Source organism: Mesoplodon bidens (assembly GCF_964165515.1).
Source record: "Mesoplodon bidens genome assembly, chromosome: 9".
Lineage (NCBI taxonomy): Eukaryota > Metazoa > Chordata > Mammalia > Artiodactyla > Ziphiidae > Mesoplodon > Mesoplodon bidens.
In genome coordinates, this window is record NC_138166.1 from 19,418,953 (window position 1) to 19,435,718 (window position 16,766).

General features: G+C 42.5%; 2 protein-coding genes across 3 annotated transcripts in view; both read left to right on the forward strand.

The window, feature by feature from the left end:
• HECW1 (HECT, C2 and WW domain containing E3 ubiquitin protein ligase 1) overlaps positions 1-16,766 on the forward strand; it is a gene marked incomplete at both ends in the record, with an annotated part of 546,121 nt that overhangs the window by 10,627 nt on the left and 518,728 nt on the right. The window lies entirely within an intron of this gene.
• LOC308622752 (germ cell-less protein-like 1) lies at positions 12,528-15,025 on the forward strand (the record flags this gene model as incomplete). Its single annotated transcript, XM_081244392.1, has 1 exon — positions 12,528-15,025. The coding sequence occupies exon 1, from the start codon at positions 13,508-13,510 to the stop codon at positions 15,023-15,025; it is 1,518 nt and encodes a 505-aa protein (XP_081100518.1). The 5' UTR covers positions 12,528-13,507.

Here is a 16,766-nt window from a genome sequence, read left to right on the forward strand (position 1 = left end):
ATCTATATTCATCAGTGATATTGGTCTGTAATTTTCTTTTTTGTAGTATCTTTGTCTGGTTTTGGTATCAGGGTGATGGTGGCCTCATAGAATGAGTTTGGGAGTGTTCCTTCCGCTGCAAATTTTTGGAAGAGTTTGAGAAGGATAGGTGTTAGCTCTTCTCTAAATGTTTGATAGAATTCAGCTGTGAAGACATCTGGTCCTGGACTTTTGTTTGAGAAAGATGGTGTTTGCTCTTCTCTACATGTTTGATAGAATTCAGCTGTGAAGATATCTGGTCTTGGACTTTTTTTTGTTGGGAGATTTTTAATCACAGTTTCAATTTCATTACTTGTGATTGGTCTATTCATATTTTCTATTTCTTCCTGGTTCAGTCTTGGAAGGTTATACCTTTCTAAGAATTTGTCCATTTCTTCCAGGTTGTCAATTTTATTGGCATAGAGTTGCTTGTAGTAGTCTCCTATGATGCTTTGTATTTCTGCGGTGTTCGTTGTAACTTCTCCTTTTTCATTTCTAATATTATTGACCTGAGTCCTCTCCCTTTTTTCTTTCTTTCTTTTTTTTTTTTTTTGAGGTACGTGGGCCTCTCACTGCCGTGGCCTCCCCTGTTGCAGAGCACAGGCTCCAGACGTGCAGGCTCAGCAGCCATATCTCACGGGCCCAGCTGCTCCGTGGCATGTGGGATCCTCCCGGATGGGGGCACGAACCCACATCCCCTGCATCAACAGGCAGACTCTCAACCACTGCGCCACCAGGGAAGCCCGGTGCATATATATTTATAATAGTTATATCTTCTTCTTGGATTGATCCCTTGCCTTGATCATTATGTAGCGTCCTTCCTTGTTTCCTGTAACATTCTTTATTTTAAAATCTATTTTGTCTGATATGAGAATTGCTACTCCAGCTTTCTTTTGATTTCCATTTGCATGGAATGTCTTTTTCGATCCCCTCACTTTCAGTCTGTATGTGTCCCTAGGTCTGAAGTGGGTCTCTTGTAGACAGCGTATATATGGGTCTTGTTTTTGTATCCATTCAGCAAGCCTGTGTATTTTGGTTGGAGCATTTAATCCATTCATATTTAAGGTAATTCTCAATATGTATGTTCCCATTACCATTTTCTTAATTGTTTTGGGTTTGTTTTCATAGGTCCTTTTCTTCTCTTGTGTTCCCCACTTAGAGAAGTTCCTTTAGCATTTGTTGAGCTGGTTTGGTGGTGCTGAATTCTCCTAGCTTTTGCTTGTCTGTAAAGCTTCTGATTTCTCTGTTGAATCTGAATGAGATCCTTGCTGGGTAGAGTAATCTTGGTTGTGGGTTCTTCCCTTTCATCACTTTAAGTATATCATGCCACTCCCTTCTGGCTTGTAGAGTTTCAGCTGAGAAATCAGCTGTTAACTTTATGGGAGTTCCCTTGTATGTTGTTTGTTGTTTTTCCCTTGTTGCTTTTAATAATTTTTCTTTGTCTTTGACTTTCGTCAACTTGATTACTATGTGTCTTAGCATGTTTCTCTTTGGGTTTATCCTGCCTGGGACTCTCTGCACTTCCTGGACTTGGGTGGCTATTTCCTTTCCCATGTTAGGGAAGTTTTCGACTATAATCTCTTCAAATATTTTCTTGGTACTTCCTCTCTCTCTTCTCCTTCTGAGACCCCTGTAATGTGAATGTTGGTGGGTTTAATTTTGTCCCAGAGGTCTCTTAGGCTGCCTTCATTTCTTTTCATTCTGTTTTCTTTATTCTGTTCCATGACAGTGAATTCCACCATTCTGTCTTCCAGGTCACTTATCCATTCTTCTGCCTCAGTTATTCTGCTATTGATTCCTTCTAGTGTAGTTTTCATTTCAGTTATTGTATTGTTCATCTCTGTTTGTTTGTTCTTTAATTCTTCTAAGTTTTTGTTCTTTAATTCTCCTAGGTCTTTGTTAAATATTTCTTGCATCTTCTCGATCTTTGCCTCCATTCTTTTTCCGAGGTCCTGAATCATCTTCACTATCATTATTCTGAATTCTTTTCCTGGAATGTTGCCTATCTCCACTTCATTTACTTGTTTTACTGGGGTTTTATCTTGTTCCTTCATCTGGTACATAGGCCTCTGACTTTCCATTTTGTCTATCTTTCTGTGAATGTGGTTATTGTTCCATAGCCTGCAGGATTGTAGTTCTTCTTCCTTCTGCTGTCTGCCTTCTGGTGAATGATGCTATCTAAGAGGCTTGTGGAAGTTTCCTGATGGGAGAGACTGGTAGTGGGCAGAGCTGGCTGTTGCTCTGGTGGGCAGAGCTCAGTAAACTTTAATCCACTTGTCGGCTGATGGGTGGGGCTGATTTCCCTCCCTCTTGGTTGTTTGACCTGAGGTGACCAAGCACTGGAGGCTACAGACTCTTTGGTGGGGCTAATGGTAGACTCCAGGAGGGCTCATGCCAAGGAGTACTTCCCAGAATTTCTGCTGCCAGTGTCCTTGTCCCCACAGTGAGGAGAGCCTCCAACACTAGCCGGTAGGTCTGGTTCAGTCTCCTATGTATTCACTGCTCCTTCCCCCTGGGTCCTGATGCACACACTACTTGTGTGTGCCCTCCAAGAGTGGGGTCTCTATTTCCCCAGTCCTGTCAAAGTCTTGTAATCAAATCCCGTTAGCTTTCAAAGTCTGATTCTCTGGGAATTCCACCTCCCCTTGCTGGACCCCCAGGCTGGGAAGCTTGACGTTGGGCTCAGAACCTTCACTCCAGTGAGTGGACTTCTGTGGTATTATTGTTCTCCAGTTTGTGAGTCACCCACCCAACAGTTATGGAATTTGATTTTATTGTGATTGTGCCCTTCCTACTGAAACTGTGCACCTCAGATTTGGACTTGAACCCACAGGCCGGGACTTGAACCTGACCAAAATCCTGACTGGGACTAGAACTGACACAGCTGGGACTCAAAGCCAGCCAAAACCCACAGTCTTCCAACTGAGATCACACACCTGGTTTCATGACTTAATGAAGCTCAGGTTCTTGATGTCTCATTGAAGAAAGAATTCAGTGAGAGACAAAGTGATAGGTAAGAAGTGGGTTTATTTAGAGAGAAACACACTCCACAGACAGAGTGTGGGCCATCTCAGAAAGTGAGAAAGGCACCAGGGTATGGGGTTGTCAGTTTTTATAGGGGTGGGTAATTTCATAGGCTAATGAGTGGGAGGAATATTCCAGCTATTTTAGGAAGGGGTGGGGATTTCCAGAAATTGGGCCACTGCCCACTTTTGATCCTTATGGTCAGTCTTGGAACTGTCATGGCACCTGTGGGTGTGTCATTTAGCTTGCTGATGTGAGCTTGCTGATTCTGAGGCTCAAGGTGTAGTGGTAAAAGTCGACTCATCCACCATCTTGGATCCATTTGGTTCTAATCAGTTTATGTCATGTCCTCTGGCTATGTCATTCTTTCAAAGGTTGTGCCCTGCCTCCTTCCCTCCTGTTTCACTACCGTCTCATTTCAGCTTCTCCTTTGTCTTTGCATGTGGGGTGTCTTTTTTGGTGAGTTCCAGTGTCTTCCTGTCAATGATTATTCAGCAGATAGTTGTGATTCTGCTGCTCTCACAAGAGGGAGTGAGCGCATGTCCTTCTACTCGGCCATCTTGAACCAATCCGTTGTTATGTATTTTCTTTCTTATGTGTCTATTGTCTGTCTCCCCTTCTAACATGTAAACTCATTCAGTCAGGGACCTGTCTCTTTGCCCAGTGCCTGGAACAGTGCTTGGAATATACTGGACATCCTTTACAGGATAAAAATCCCTTTAGAATCTGCTGGATTCGAGTTTGGATGGTATTTTTAGGCTTCTGGATCCTCTGAGAATACTTTTTCTTTTCCATAACTATTTCCCCCACTCCTCAAGGTGGGCATTTTGTTGGTACTGGGTCTCTGTGTTGTTTATCCTGGCCAGTGTTCTCTGACAGTTAGAGCTCCAGCTTGTCTTTGCTTCCTCCTCAACATCCAACAGGCAGCCACTTGTCACTCAGTTATTGTTGAATTGGTCCCTCCTATTTTTTTTTTTTTTTTTTTTGCGGTACGCGGGCCTCTCACTGTTGTGGCCTCTCCCGTTGCGGAGCACAGGCTCTGGATGCACAGGCTCAGCGGCCATGGCTCACGGGCCCAGCTGCTCCGCGGCATGTGGGATCTTCCCGGACCAGGGCATGAACCCGTGTCCCCTGCATCGGCAGGCAGACTCTCAACCACTGCGCCACCAGGGAAGCCCCCTCCTATGTTTTTGCTTTGTTTTGTTTTTTAGCATCTTTATTGGAGTATAATTGCTTTACATTGTTGTGTTAGTTTCTGCTGTATAACAAAGTGAATCAGATATACGTATACTTATATCCCCATATCCCCTCCTATGTTGTTATTGTTGTTGCCAGGACTTGATAAAACTGCTCTCTGCCCTCTGGTCTCTGCCTCCTCTGGGCCACTTGACTTTGTAATCTTCAATGTGAGCCTGTCATTCCTGTGTTCAAAACCCTGGGAGCCACCAAAGTCTATGCAATAAAGAACCAGCTCCCCAGGCTGGCCTCATAGGTCTGTGGGTTGTGGCCTGCCCTGTGCCCAGTGTACCATTTGACTTCAGCGACAGCGAAATGGATCTTTTTTCCATTTCTCTAAACATGCTCTGTGCTTTCCTATAATTATGTACCTTTTTCCTTATGCTTTTTCTACTCTTAGATTCCCCACTCCTCTATAAATCTACCCATTTTTAAGATCTATCCTAAACCTCACCTTGTAACAGAAGCCATCACTCAGTCTCCCAATAGATATGACTCTCCCACACTGAGCTTCCTCTGTGATGGGTATCATTGTATGCTCGTGACTAACTCTCCTGCCTTTTAGTCTCCCTACCAAATGATGACTCCCCAAGGTTAAGACTGTGTCACATTTATCTTAGTATCCTGAAGACACTTGTCCCAGTATCAGCCACTGTAGGTACTTCTCTGAACGTTAAATGAATGAGTTGAGAAGGTCTGTATTTTATTACTTCTAGAATAGCATTATACATCATGTGTGCATCCATGGAATGCGTATCATAATGGTACATAGAACAAGGAAGAGGTGAACTCTACAGGACAGGACTTTCTATCTGCTTTGTTCATTGATTCTCCTAAGTGCCAAGAACAGTGCTCGGTAACAGAACACAATAACTATTTAAAGACTGAGTGCAGTTTACAGCTGGATGGCATCTTCAATTTCCAATATCCTTGTTATATGAATGAGCAAAACTGTGGACTGGAGAGGCTCTCCTGAGATCACACAGCTGGACAGGGAACTTGTTTTCATCCATGAATAGTGTCAGAGCTGAAGTAAGAATGCCTGTTATCCTTTTCCAACACTGGTGATGCTCACCACTGTTGCTTCCTTACCAATACTGTGTGAGGGACTTCCTTCTTCAGAAGAAGCCTAACTTTTTAGATCATTTGAAAGAGGCAACAAAGTAGACACAGCAGAATTTCAAAGGACTCGGAGACTCTGCAACAGGAGACAACGTGTATTTGTTCCCACACTGGTTCTCTTTCTGCTTGTGTGGTCCATTCATTTTGCAAATGCAGATACCTGAGCAGATGTGGACCCTTGACTTTGGTGGGCTGTGCTTGAGACTCTTGCTTAAACTTGGATCGATGAGGTGGTCAGTGTGTCTCAGAATCTCTGAAGTGGTAGAAATAATTGGCAGTGAAGTTATCCACTCACAATTTCAATGGGGGCCTTATTGGCAATGCTACTCCCCATCTTTACAAAACTTCCAATGGCAACCTAGCACGGTTTCTGATGAGATATCTCCCACAGGAACTTTGTGAACATTCACCATCCTTTTGTTGCAAGCAAGTAAAATTTATCTTTCTTAGAAACATACATTCAAATCATAATGTGACTTCCCTGAGAAAAAGAGTTGAAAGTCAGAAATTGTTATTTTCATCCTTTTCCCAGGATAGAGGAAAAATATCACCATATGCATACTGTCACACAGAGTGAAGTAAGTCAGAAAGAGAAAAACAAATATTGTATATTAACGCATATATGTGGAAGCTAGAAAAATGGTATAGATGAACTTATTTGCAAAACAGAAATAGAGACACAGATGTAGAGAACAGACGTGTGGATACCAAGGGGGGGGTGGTGGGATGGATTGGGAGATTGGTATTGACACATATACACTACTATGTATAAAATAAGGAACTAAAAGAACAGACTGTATAGCACAGGGAACTCTACTGAATGCTCGGTGGTGACCTAAGTGGGAAGGAAATCCAAGGAAGAGGGAATGTAAGTATACATGTGGCTGATTCACTTTGCTGTACAACAGAAACTAACACAACATTGTAAAGGAACCATACTCCAATTTAAAAAAGTTAAAAATTAAAAAAATTTAAAAAGAGGAGGCTTTAGGCTTCTAATGAGAAATTTGACCAAGTGACTGTTGGATCACAAACAAAAATAAAAATTCATTATATGTATGTATACACACATTTATATATGCGAATATATAGAAATATATGACAGAAATATATGTATATATATTTTTTAAATACTTGTAAACTGTTTTCCAGTAATTTTCAATTACTCATTCACTCAGAAGACATTTCTTAAGCTTCTGTTATATGAGTATTTATGTTGTGTGTATAGTACAATATATACATACTATTATATGAGTATTATAAAAGTGTTTTTGCTGTGTGTGAGATTTTTCCATCCGGGCAAATCTGCTTACAGTTTAAGGTGAAAATGTGCAAAAGACGGGCTTCCCTGGTGGCGCAGTGGTTGAGAGTCCGCCTGCCAATGCAGGGGACACGGGTTCGTGCCCCGGTCCGGGAGGATCCCACATGCCGCGGAGCGGCTATGCCCGTGAGCCATGGCCGCTGAGCCTGCGCATCCGGAGCCTGTGCTCCACAACGGGAGAGGCCACAACAGTGAGAGGCCCGCAAAGCGCAAAAAAAAAAAAAAAAAAAAAAAAAAAAATGTGCAAAAGACAAAGCAGAATTAAATCCCTGCCATGGAGAAACATCTAGTTGTAGAAGGCAAACTGAAAAAGTTGTGTCCTTTAAGAGTGATTATTTTATTTTTCACACTATTAATGGAGCATCTATTATATACCAGACAGTGGACTGGGAACTGGATTACCGTGGTGAATAGATACACAGTCACATTCATAGAGTGAGGTCCTCAAATTTACAGTATTGCTTCCTGGTCATTAAACAGACATCACCCTTGTCAGGGCCTTAGAACTTACTTACTATGATATTCTTTGATTAAGCTTAATTTTACCAAAATTGAATGCTCCTGTCATTGATCTCAGGCACCTTAGGGCCAAGACACTGAGTCTGTTACCTGAGAGCTCACTGTTGTAGGAACATGCTCCCCTCCTGACTTGAAGCTTTGCCACAAATTTTCCTTTTCCCACTGATCCAGAGAATCTTCTGGAACAAGAAACACTTTTCTTTTCTTATCATACTCGCCACCTGCTCTGGACCCACAGGCTCCCAGGACCAGGTGAAGTGAATGGCCTGGCTTGGTGCACAAGTGGTGTCTGATATTCACAGACTACACTGAATGCCAGGCCCCAGCCTGATGGCTACCTTATGCTGTGAAATAGTGATATCGAAGCTCTTCAGGTGGGGTGGGATGCTGGTGGGGAGGGGAGAGGAAGCAAGATGACCAAAGGCCAGATGCTTCTCTCTAGAGGTCTGCGTCTTGCTCTTGCTTTAATGGTGTAGATGATGCTAACCTGGCATAGTTTTTAGTTTCTTGGAGAAAGCATTGAATGAAGCATTTCAGCTGGATAGAGAAAGTTCAGGGTTTACAGCAAGAGAAATAAAACAAATCTAAACCTACATTGTATGGGAGTGGGAGTGATTGGGGAGGGTAGGAATTGGGTAGGAGAAGTGTCAAGCGCACCCATAGTTCTGTGGTCCTGACCTCTCCCCTTTTCCAGGGTTCATTTGTCTCTACTGAATAGTGTAATGGATGTGCTATTTTTACAGAAACATTAAGCTTTGGGACAGGATTTTTTTCTTAATTTTTAGAACTCTCGCCTTTGAAATTTCATTTTAGAGGCAAAAGAGTGAATGGCTTTGTTTTTACATTTAGCATATCTTGGTATGAATTTGCAAATTGCTTTTGAGAGATCCAGATATTTTATTTTTCAAATCTATTTTGTTTCAAAGTGTTATTAGCAGGTGGAACTCATGACTTCAGGCATTTTTCAGGCAATGAGCTCAGTGAGATTTGAAAATTAGCTAAGCCATTTATAGATTCATGGAATGCTGGCTGGGCAAGGAACCTAAGCCATATCCCACTTAACCCCCTAATATTTCACATGATGAAACAGCCAGCTCCAGGGTCACAGAACTTACATTTGTTAAACCTGAGATGGGAAGCTGTCTCTGGGCTCCTGGCTCAGTGTTCTGCAGCATTCTTTGCTAGCTCATCTAGATCAGAGCAGGAAACTTGGATATCCTTGGGGTCTGGGCAGATGTGGGTTTCAGGGTTGGGGGGACGGGTAGGGGGACTGGACCAGGAGCTCATGCTTGTTAGTCAGCTTCAAGCCAACTGTTGGCATGTGGATGGTGATCCAATGTTAGTAATTCTTCTGATTTTTCTAAGAAAACCAAAAGACTGGATATTTAAGAGAAATGTTATGATTTCAAGATTTTTTTTTACTAAGTGAATTCAATGATTTTACAATACTCAGTGGGCCCATCCAGGCATAACTGTAGATCTCCAATTTGCAGCTTCTCCTCTAGGAAAACTGTGTTTTGAGGATTTCTAGGATGGAAAGAAAGGACCATGATCATGGCTTCAAATATTTAAACTCTGAAAGGTGGCAGAGGTACTTGCTCCAAGTCCGGAAAAAAACTAGTGGGCAGAGGATTTTGGCTCAATCATAAGTATTTTCTGTTACTCAGAATTATTTAAGAGGAATGTGGCATGAGTGTGCCAGGGTGCCACTGAGCAGAGGTCACTGAGCCCTTTGTTGGGATGCTGGATGGAGGCCTAGGGTACTGGCACTTTCCACGACCGACTTGGTGATAAATTCCAAGGTTGTTCTCTAACTGGCTTTGTAGTCATCCTGGGAGTCTCCTGTTGCCTCAGTATGCCATGGGAAATGGGCCAAAAGCTTTCAGGGCAAATCCAGTGAGATAAAATTATGCGTATATAGCTCTCATTCTTTCTTTTTCATATAAAACCCCATCAGCTTGATTCCTTCTACCAAGGGATTACTTCCTAATTTCCCCATAATTGCTCTGTTCTCTCTTGTCCATGAAACATTGTGCAAGCCTTCTTCACCTTCTACATCCCCACCCACCACTAGGAAAATTCCTCTTTTCTTGATTTTTGCTATACCACCTCAAAAAAAAAATTTTTTTAATACAGCATGTATTTATCATTATCTAGAGCAAGGGTCTGCAAACTAGGGCTAGCTTGCCTCCTGTTTTTGTACAGTTTTATCAGAGCACAGTCACATCCATCATTTATATGTTTTCTATGACTGCTTTCTCTATAGCGGAGCTGAGTAGTGAAGACAGAGATCATAAGGCCTAAAAAGCCTAAAATATTTACTAACCGGCCCTTTAAGAAAAAGATTATTGACCCCTGATCTATATGAAAATGATTATACCAGATAGATAATCTGAAAACAAGAACATGTACAAAGGAGAAAATAAAAACCACCTGCAATGACCATATGTAACAACCGTTGGCTTTTCAGTGTATTTTAATGCATATATACATTATAAAATTGAAACCACACTATAAACACAATTTTATGTTCACATAACAGCAGATGAATTTTCTCGTCATACAATTTTTAATATTCTACATCTATGCTATTTTAATTGACTATATAATACTCCATGTATATATCTATTATGCAATGACTTTTTGGGGGGCTGCACCACCACCAGCTTCTGGGAACTTAGTTCCCAGACCAGGGATTGAACCACAGACTTCAGCAGCGAAAGCACGGAGTCCTAACTACTGGACCACCAGGGAATTCCCTATATTATGCATTGATTCTTTTTGTGGTATTTGAGGTATGTTTTACATATAAAATTTTATTTAATCCTTCTAAGTGCTTATGTGGGAAGTATTATTAACTCCATTTTACAAATGAGACCTGAAGTGTTTCTGTGGCCAACTCACACAACTCTCTGACAAGCGACCCTGTATTTTCAACCACTCAACTCTTACTGGACACTGAAGTTAAGTTTATCCTTTTGTTTTGTTTTTGTCAGGGGATTGCATATTAGAAATATTGCATTAATGAATATCAATGTACATAAACCATTCATTGCATTTCACATTATTTCCATAGAAATGATTCCCCAAAGCAGAACTGATGGATCTAGAGGTACATTGAGGTTTCCTTAAACACACTGAAGAGATGCTTTTCAGAAAAGTTAACATATGCCATATACCAACGGTCTGTGAGGTGCCAATCTCCAAGTATTCAGTACCAAGTACTATGGATTATCCGTTTTATTTTTGCTCTTTTGTCAAGGAAAGAGGGGTGCTGGAGGCTGTCTCTCTGTAGGTAGTTGTGGCCAGGTGACTCCTCTGAGAGTGACTTCTGGGAAAGATGTTTTTACTGGATGAAAAATAACAGGCTCGGTTGGCACAAGTCTTTTCCCTTTGCCCTTCCACTTCTTCCAGCCGAGGACAGGAAGCTGCAGGCTAGGAATAGCAGGCAAAAGGAAAGTGGCCTGGGGTCCTGGGTCCCTCTGTGTACCTCACGGGAAAAATACCCCAGATGATGAACTGTCTGATGCTGGGGTTCTGACACTCAGGCAGGTGCCATCCTATCCACTTCCAGTGAAGGGACAAAGGGACAGTCAGGCTGTTTCTGTAAATCCTCTATACCTGTATTTTACCAACACCTCCTCCCCAGGCTAGGTCTTGGTGCTCCTTTTTCCAATTTGTATGAAGTCTTTATTATTATAGATATTAACTCTATCATATTTGATGTGGTTGTAATATGTCTTTTAATTTGATTTATGATGACTTGCTGGTTAAGCTGCTGATCTTCAGATGTCTGCAACAAAAGTTACAGTTGGTCTTCACCATTAATAATAGGGACAAATTCCTGGTTCCCAATAACCTGTCACTTAGTTGTTTTATCCTCCACTGTTTCCTTCTCAGAATCCGTTACCCACCGGGGACTGCAAATCTGTGACTTTCCAATGATCTAATTCCTTCCACGTTTATTAGCTGCCATTCTTCTGTGAAAAAGAGCTTTCCCTTTTTTTCTGCTCTCTTCTTTTGGGAGGAGAGAAATCACTGTGTCCTAGTAGATTTTTATTTACTCAGTGTGATATAATCAATTACATGTGTGATTCTATTTGATCCTCAAATTAACCCAATTTTAGCCAGTGGGAGCTTTTAGGTTATATCAAACACAAGAATTCAATTTCTTGTGTAGATTCCATATATAAGTGATATCATATTTGTCTTTCTCTGTCTGACTTACTTCGCTTAGTATGATAACTTCTAGGTCTATCTAGAATATATTTATTCTTAAACATGAACAGAATGAGTTTCCTATTCATACATTTGGAAGGAAAACATATGTTTAAGCAAGTTTGTAAGTGGCTATTTTCTGAGTCTTTTGATTTCTGGGGGGTATACTTCTCTTCTATAAATAGTTTTTGGACTGTGACTCTTATTTTTGTGTAATAACTTTTGCCCCAAGACTCTTGAGATATTATTTTGTGATTCTCTACATTTGGAGATCATGGATAAGTGTGAGGAGAGCCTCAATTTATATTCTTTCTAGGTAATCTTTTTTTTAAATTTGATTGCTTGGATACTTTTAGGATTTAAAAAATAGAATTAGAGCATTTTGCCAAGATATCCAGGAATATAGGTCTTTCTTGCTATTGTTTTTATTGGACTTTACTGGAAACATGTTGAAATCTTCTGATTTGCATCGGAAGAAATCAGCACAGGACAATCTTCATCTGTATATTTTGGTGACTTGGCTCTTCTCCTTTGTCATTCATCTCAGGACTTTTGTTATAGGCTGCTCTTTGTCAACGGATATCCCCTCTCTCCTTTTTCTTTACTCATAGAACTCTGTTTTAATTTTGGAATGGTCTCAGTTTAAAAGCTCTATTTCCCAGTCTTCCATGCAGGTAACAGTAGTTATATGACATAACTGAGTCCAGTGAGATATATTTGGAAGTCATTGGGTGGGGGCCTCTGGGGAAGCTCTTTAAGGGCAGCCGACTCATTTGGTATGCTGCATTTGCTCTTCCTTTTCCTCCATATTCAATCTGGAATGTGGTTATGGTGGCTGGAGTGCCAGCAGCCACCTTGCAAGCTGGGGAAGAGAGCCACACATTAAAGATGGTGTAACATTAAAGATGGAGAACAGTATGGAGGTTCCTTAAAAAACTAAACATAGAACTACCATATGACCCAGCAATCCCACTACTAGGCATATACCCTGAGAAAACCATAATTCAAAGAGAGACATGTACCAAAATGTTCATTGCAGCTCTATTCACAATAGCCCGGAGCTGGAAACAACCTAAGTGTCCATCATCGGATGAATGGATAAAGAAGATGTGGCACATATATACAATGGAATATTACTCAGCCATACAAAGAAACGAAACGGAGCCATTTGTAATGAGGTGGATAGACCTAGAGTCTGTCCTACAGAGTGAAGTAAGTCAGAAAGAGAAAGACAAATACCGTATGCTAACACATATGTACGGAATTTAAGAAAAAAAATGTCATGAAGAACCTAGGGGTAAAACAGGAATAAAGACACAGATCTACTTGAGAACGGACTTGAGGATATGGGGAGGAGGAAGGGTAAGCTGTGACAAAGCGAGAGAGAGGCATGGACATACATACACTACCAAACGTAAGGTAGATAGCTAGTGGGAAGCAGCCGCATAGCACAGGGAGAGATCAGCTGGGTGCTTTGTGACCTCCTGGAGAGGTGGGATAGGGAGAGTGGGAGGGAGGGAGACGCTAGAGGGAAGGGATATGGGAACAGATGTATATGTATAACTGATTCACTTTGTTGTAAAGCAGGAACTAATAAAAAATATAAAAATAAAATTAATTAAAAATAACTAAATAAATAAGAAGTTAATTATGGAAATTAAGGTGCCTAGAGGACAGGGCTGGGACCAAGATGTAATTCTCCATAAAGGAATAATCACTAACTGTTTTAGATGGGCAAGAGCGAATTGTGTTCTTGAAATTAATGGGTAAAATTGGCACACAAAGGCCTCTGTTCCACCATCATCCTATGAAGGGAGCCCGAGAGCAATCATCCCAGGAGGGAAAGATAAACAGAGTGGAATCCCTGGTACGGAGTGCCCTTACCCGGCGGGGTGGGGCCTAGTGGGTGTGGCTTAGCGTGGCGTCGTCCTCTCGAGAGACCGTTAGAGCAAACGTCATAGTACCCAGCATCACTCTGGGCTGAGCTCGTGCCCGCGGCAAGGGCGCCTGGAGAGGAAGCTTGGCCACTGCACCACTGAGGTATAGGCCATGGGAGCACGAAGCAGTCGGATGCCATGGCACTGGTGGGGGCGTGCCCCAGAGGAGCCAGGTGCCAGTGCGGGGATGGAGGAGGCCGAGGAGGCAGTAGCGGCAGAGAGACAGGAAGGGAAGGAGAGTGAAAAGGCCAGACCCGCCGCCCGTCAGAGGAGCCGCAAGCGGAAGACAGGCCCAGGGGGGCCGCTCACAAAAGAGCCCCGCCGGAAACGTGCTAAAGATCATTCAGGGTCCATTTATGAGGCACTCTTCCTGAGAGGAGAAGGGAGCGACGTGCGGATCTGCGCACTGGGGGAGGAGTGGAACTTGCATAGGGTCTACTTGTGCCAGTCAGGGTTCTTTGCTAGCATGTTCAGTGGCGCTTGGCAGGAGACCAACATGGATACTATAGAGTTGCAGATGCCTGACGAGAACATTGATGGCGAGGCACTGCACGAGGCTTTCGGTTTCCTGTACCGAGGCTCCATTCTCATCCCACCCGGTCGAGTCGTCGCCATCCTGGCCACAGCCAGCATGCTGCAGCTGGACCAGGTGATTCAGCGGTGCGGGGAGGTCATGAAGGAGACTGTCAGTGCCCAGACCGTGTGCAGCTACTACTACTCTGCTGAAAGCTACGGACTCCAGACCATCAGGACCGTGTGTCTTCAGTGGCTGCTGGACAACTTGATGACCCTGTGTAGTGAGGGGCTATTGCGAGAAGTCCGCCTGGATCTGATGAAAGAGGTCGTTGCCTCTTCACGGCTCTTTGTGATGGGGGTGGAGATGAACGTGTACATCGTGCTGAAAATGTGGATGTTCTTGCAGCTGCAGCCGACATGGAGGGGCCCGCGCAGTGCCCTATTGCCTGACACCAACTCATGGTTTGCCAGGTCCAGGAGGGATTCGGAGGGCACCCCTTTCCTGGAGACCGAGCAGGGCAGAGCCTTCGTGCCAGTGTTCCAGCAGCTGCGGCTTGCCTACATAATGTGCGACCCGATGTCAGCACACGTCATCCACCAGGATGCGCTGATCCCTCCCTCTTGGTTGTGTCCCTTGTACAGTGAGCATTGCCTTGGCCCCCTCCGGGCTGAGCAGACCAGAATTGTCCGGCCCATGGGCGTCTATGTGTCCGACCCCCAGGGGAGAAGCATGCGGTGCGGGAGCCAGCTCCACAGGGACGAGCTGTGCAGCTGGAGGTGGGAAGGCTTCAAATTCTTCTGGGACCTGGTGCTGCGCTACGCCAACCAGCGCATCATTTGCCGGTGCAGCACACGGAAAAAGTACCGCAGCTTCGGGGTCAGTCTCCTCGGGAGGAGAAAGGTCGCGTTCCGCCTGCGCCTGTTCTCCTTGGACAGGGATGGGAGAGCCGTTTTCAGGAAGGACACAGAATACCAGATGCTTTCCCTGAGACAGAATCAAGAGCTAGAGGTAATGAACCTGGAAAACCAAGACGTGGTTTTCCCCATATATGTGGCCTGTGACTTCCTGTACCTCCACCGAGGGGAGCGTTTCCCAGGGCGTTTGCCCCTGTAAAGCAGCTCAGAGAACTGAGCAGCTCTTTCCTGGGGTCAGGGACGACCAGCTTGGTCCAGATGCCAGCTCCTTCTGTGGGACCAACCAGGCTTGCCCATCTCTGGTAACCAATTCCGTCAGAGGCTTTGTTGAACTGTAGCTCATAATACTTGAGACTGTTTACATGAGCATATGAAGAGGACAAATTTTGAAGCCCGCCAAACTCCTCGAGAATTCATTTGGGCTGTTAACATGGCAACCTGTCCTGCTGGTTTAGGATCCATCGACACCACCCCCCGCCCTGCCCATCATTTCTGTGAAGACAAAGAGCTATTGACTTTAAAGAGAAACTCTGACCCTACCTACTCTACTACTCTTAGTGAAACTCTCTTAATATATGTGTTTCCTTTAGTTTGATTAAGTGAATGTTAAAGTAAAAAAAAAATAATAAGTGTACAGTTGAGTGGTTTTTATTATATTCACAAAGTTGTACAAACACCACCACTAATTCCAGAATATTTCATCACCTCAGAAGGAAACCTCATACCCATTAAAGGTCACTCCTCAATCTTCCTTTCCCCCAGCTCATGGTAACTACTAATCTACTTTCTGTCTCTATCAATTTGCCTACTCTGGACATTTCATATAAATGGACTCATACAAATATGTGTCCTTTTTTGTCTGCCTTCTTTCTCTTAGCATAACTTTTCAAGGTTCATTCATGTTGTAGATATGTCTGTGCTTTGTTCCTTGTATGGCTAATAATATTCCACTGTAGAGATACACCACATTTTGTTTATCCAGTCATCAGTTGGTGGACATTTGTGTTGTTTTCACTTTTTAGTTATTGTGAACAATGCTGCTGTGAATATTCATGTACAAGTTTTTGAAGCTACTATATGTAAAATAGATAACCAACAAGGACCTACTGTATAGCACAGGGAACTATATTCAATATAGTTGAATATAGTTGTAATAACCTATAATGGAAAAGAATCTGAAAAAGTTTTATATATATATAACTGTAAAAGTTATATATGTATATATATATATATATATATATATATATAAAACTACATCACTCTACTGTACACCTGAAACATTATAAATCAACTATACTTCAAAAAAAAGTTTTTGTGTATATACCTAGGAATGGAATTGCTGTGTTATATGGTAACTTTATGTTTAGGCTTCTGAGGAATTGCCAGACTTTTTTCCCAAGTGGCTGCACCATTTTACATTCCCACCACTGGTGTATGAAGATTCCAGTTTCATCACATCCTCACTAATATGTGTTACTGTCTTTTAAAAAAATGTAGCCATTTTACTGGGTGTGTTTACTGCAATTTCATTGTGGTTGTGATTTGAATCATCTAAATGACTAGGAATGTTGAGGATCATTTCATGTACTTATTGGCCATTTTTATGTAGTCTTCAGAGAAATAACTATTCAAATCACTTAACCATTTTTAAGTGGGTTATTGTCTTTTTATCATCAAGTTGTAAGAGTTGTTTATGCGTTCTGGTTAATTTCCAGAGTTCTCAAAAAGTTGATTTAGAATATTTGTCAGTGTTCTCATGGCTTTTATGAAGGAAAATATTTTCATAGGCCCTAGCTCCACCATTCCCAAAGGCCTTCCCTAATTAGATACTTTTTGAAAAATAAATAAATTTATTTATTTATTTATTATTTCTGGCTGTGTTGGGTCTTTGTTGCTGCATGTGGTTTTTGTCTAGTTGTGGCGAGCAGGGGCTACTCTTG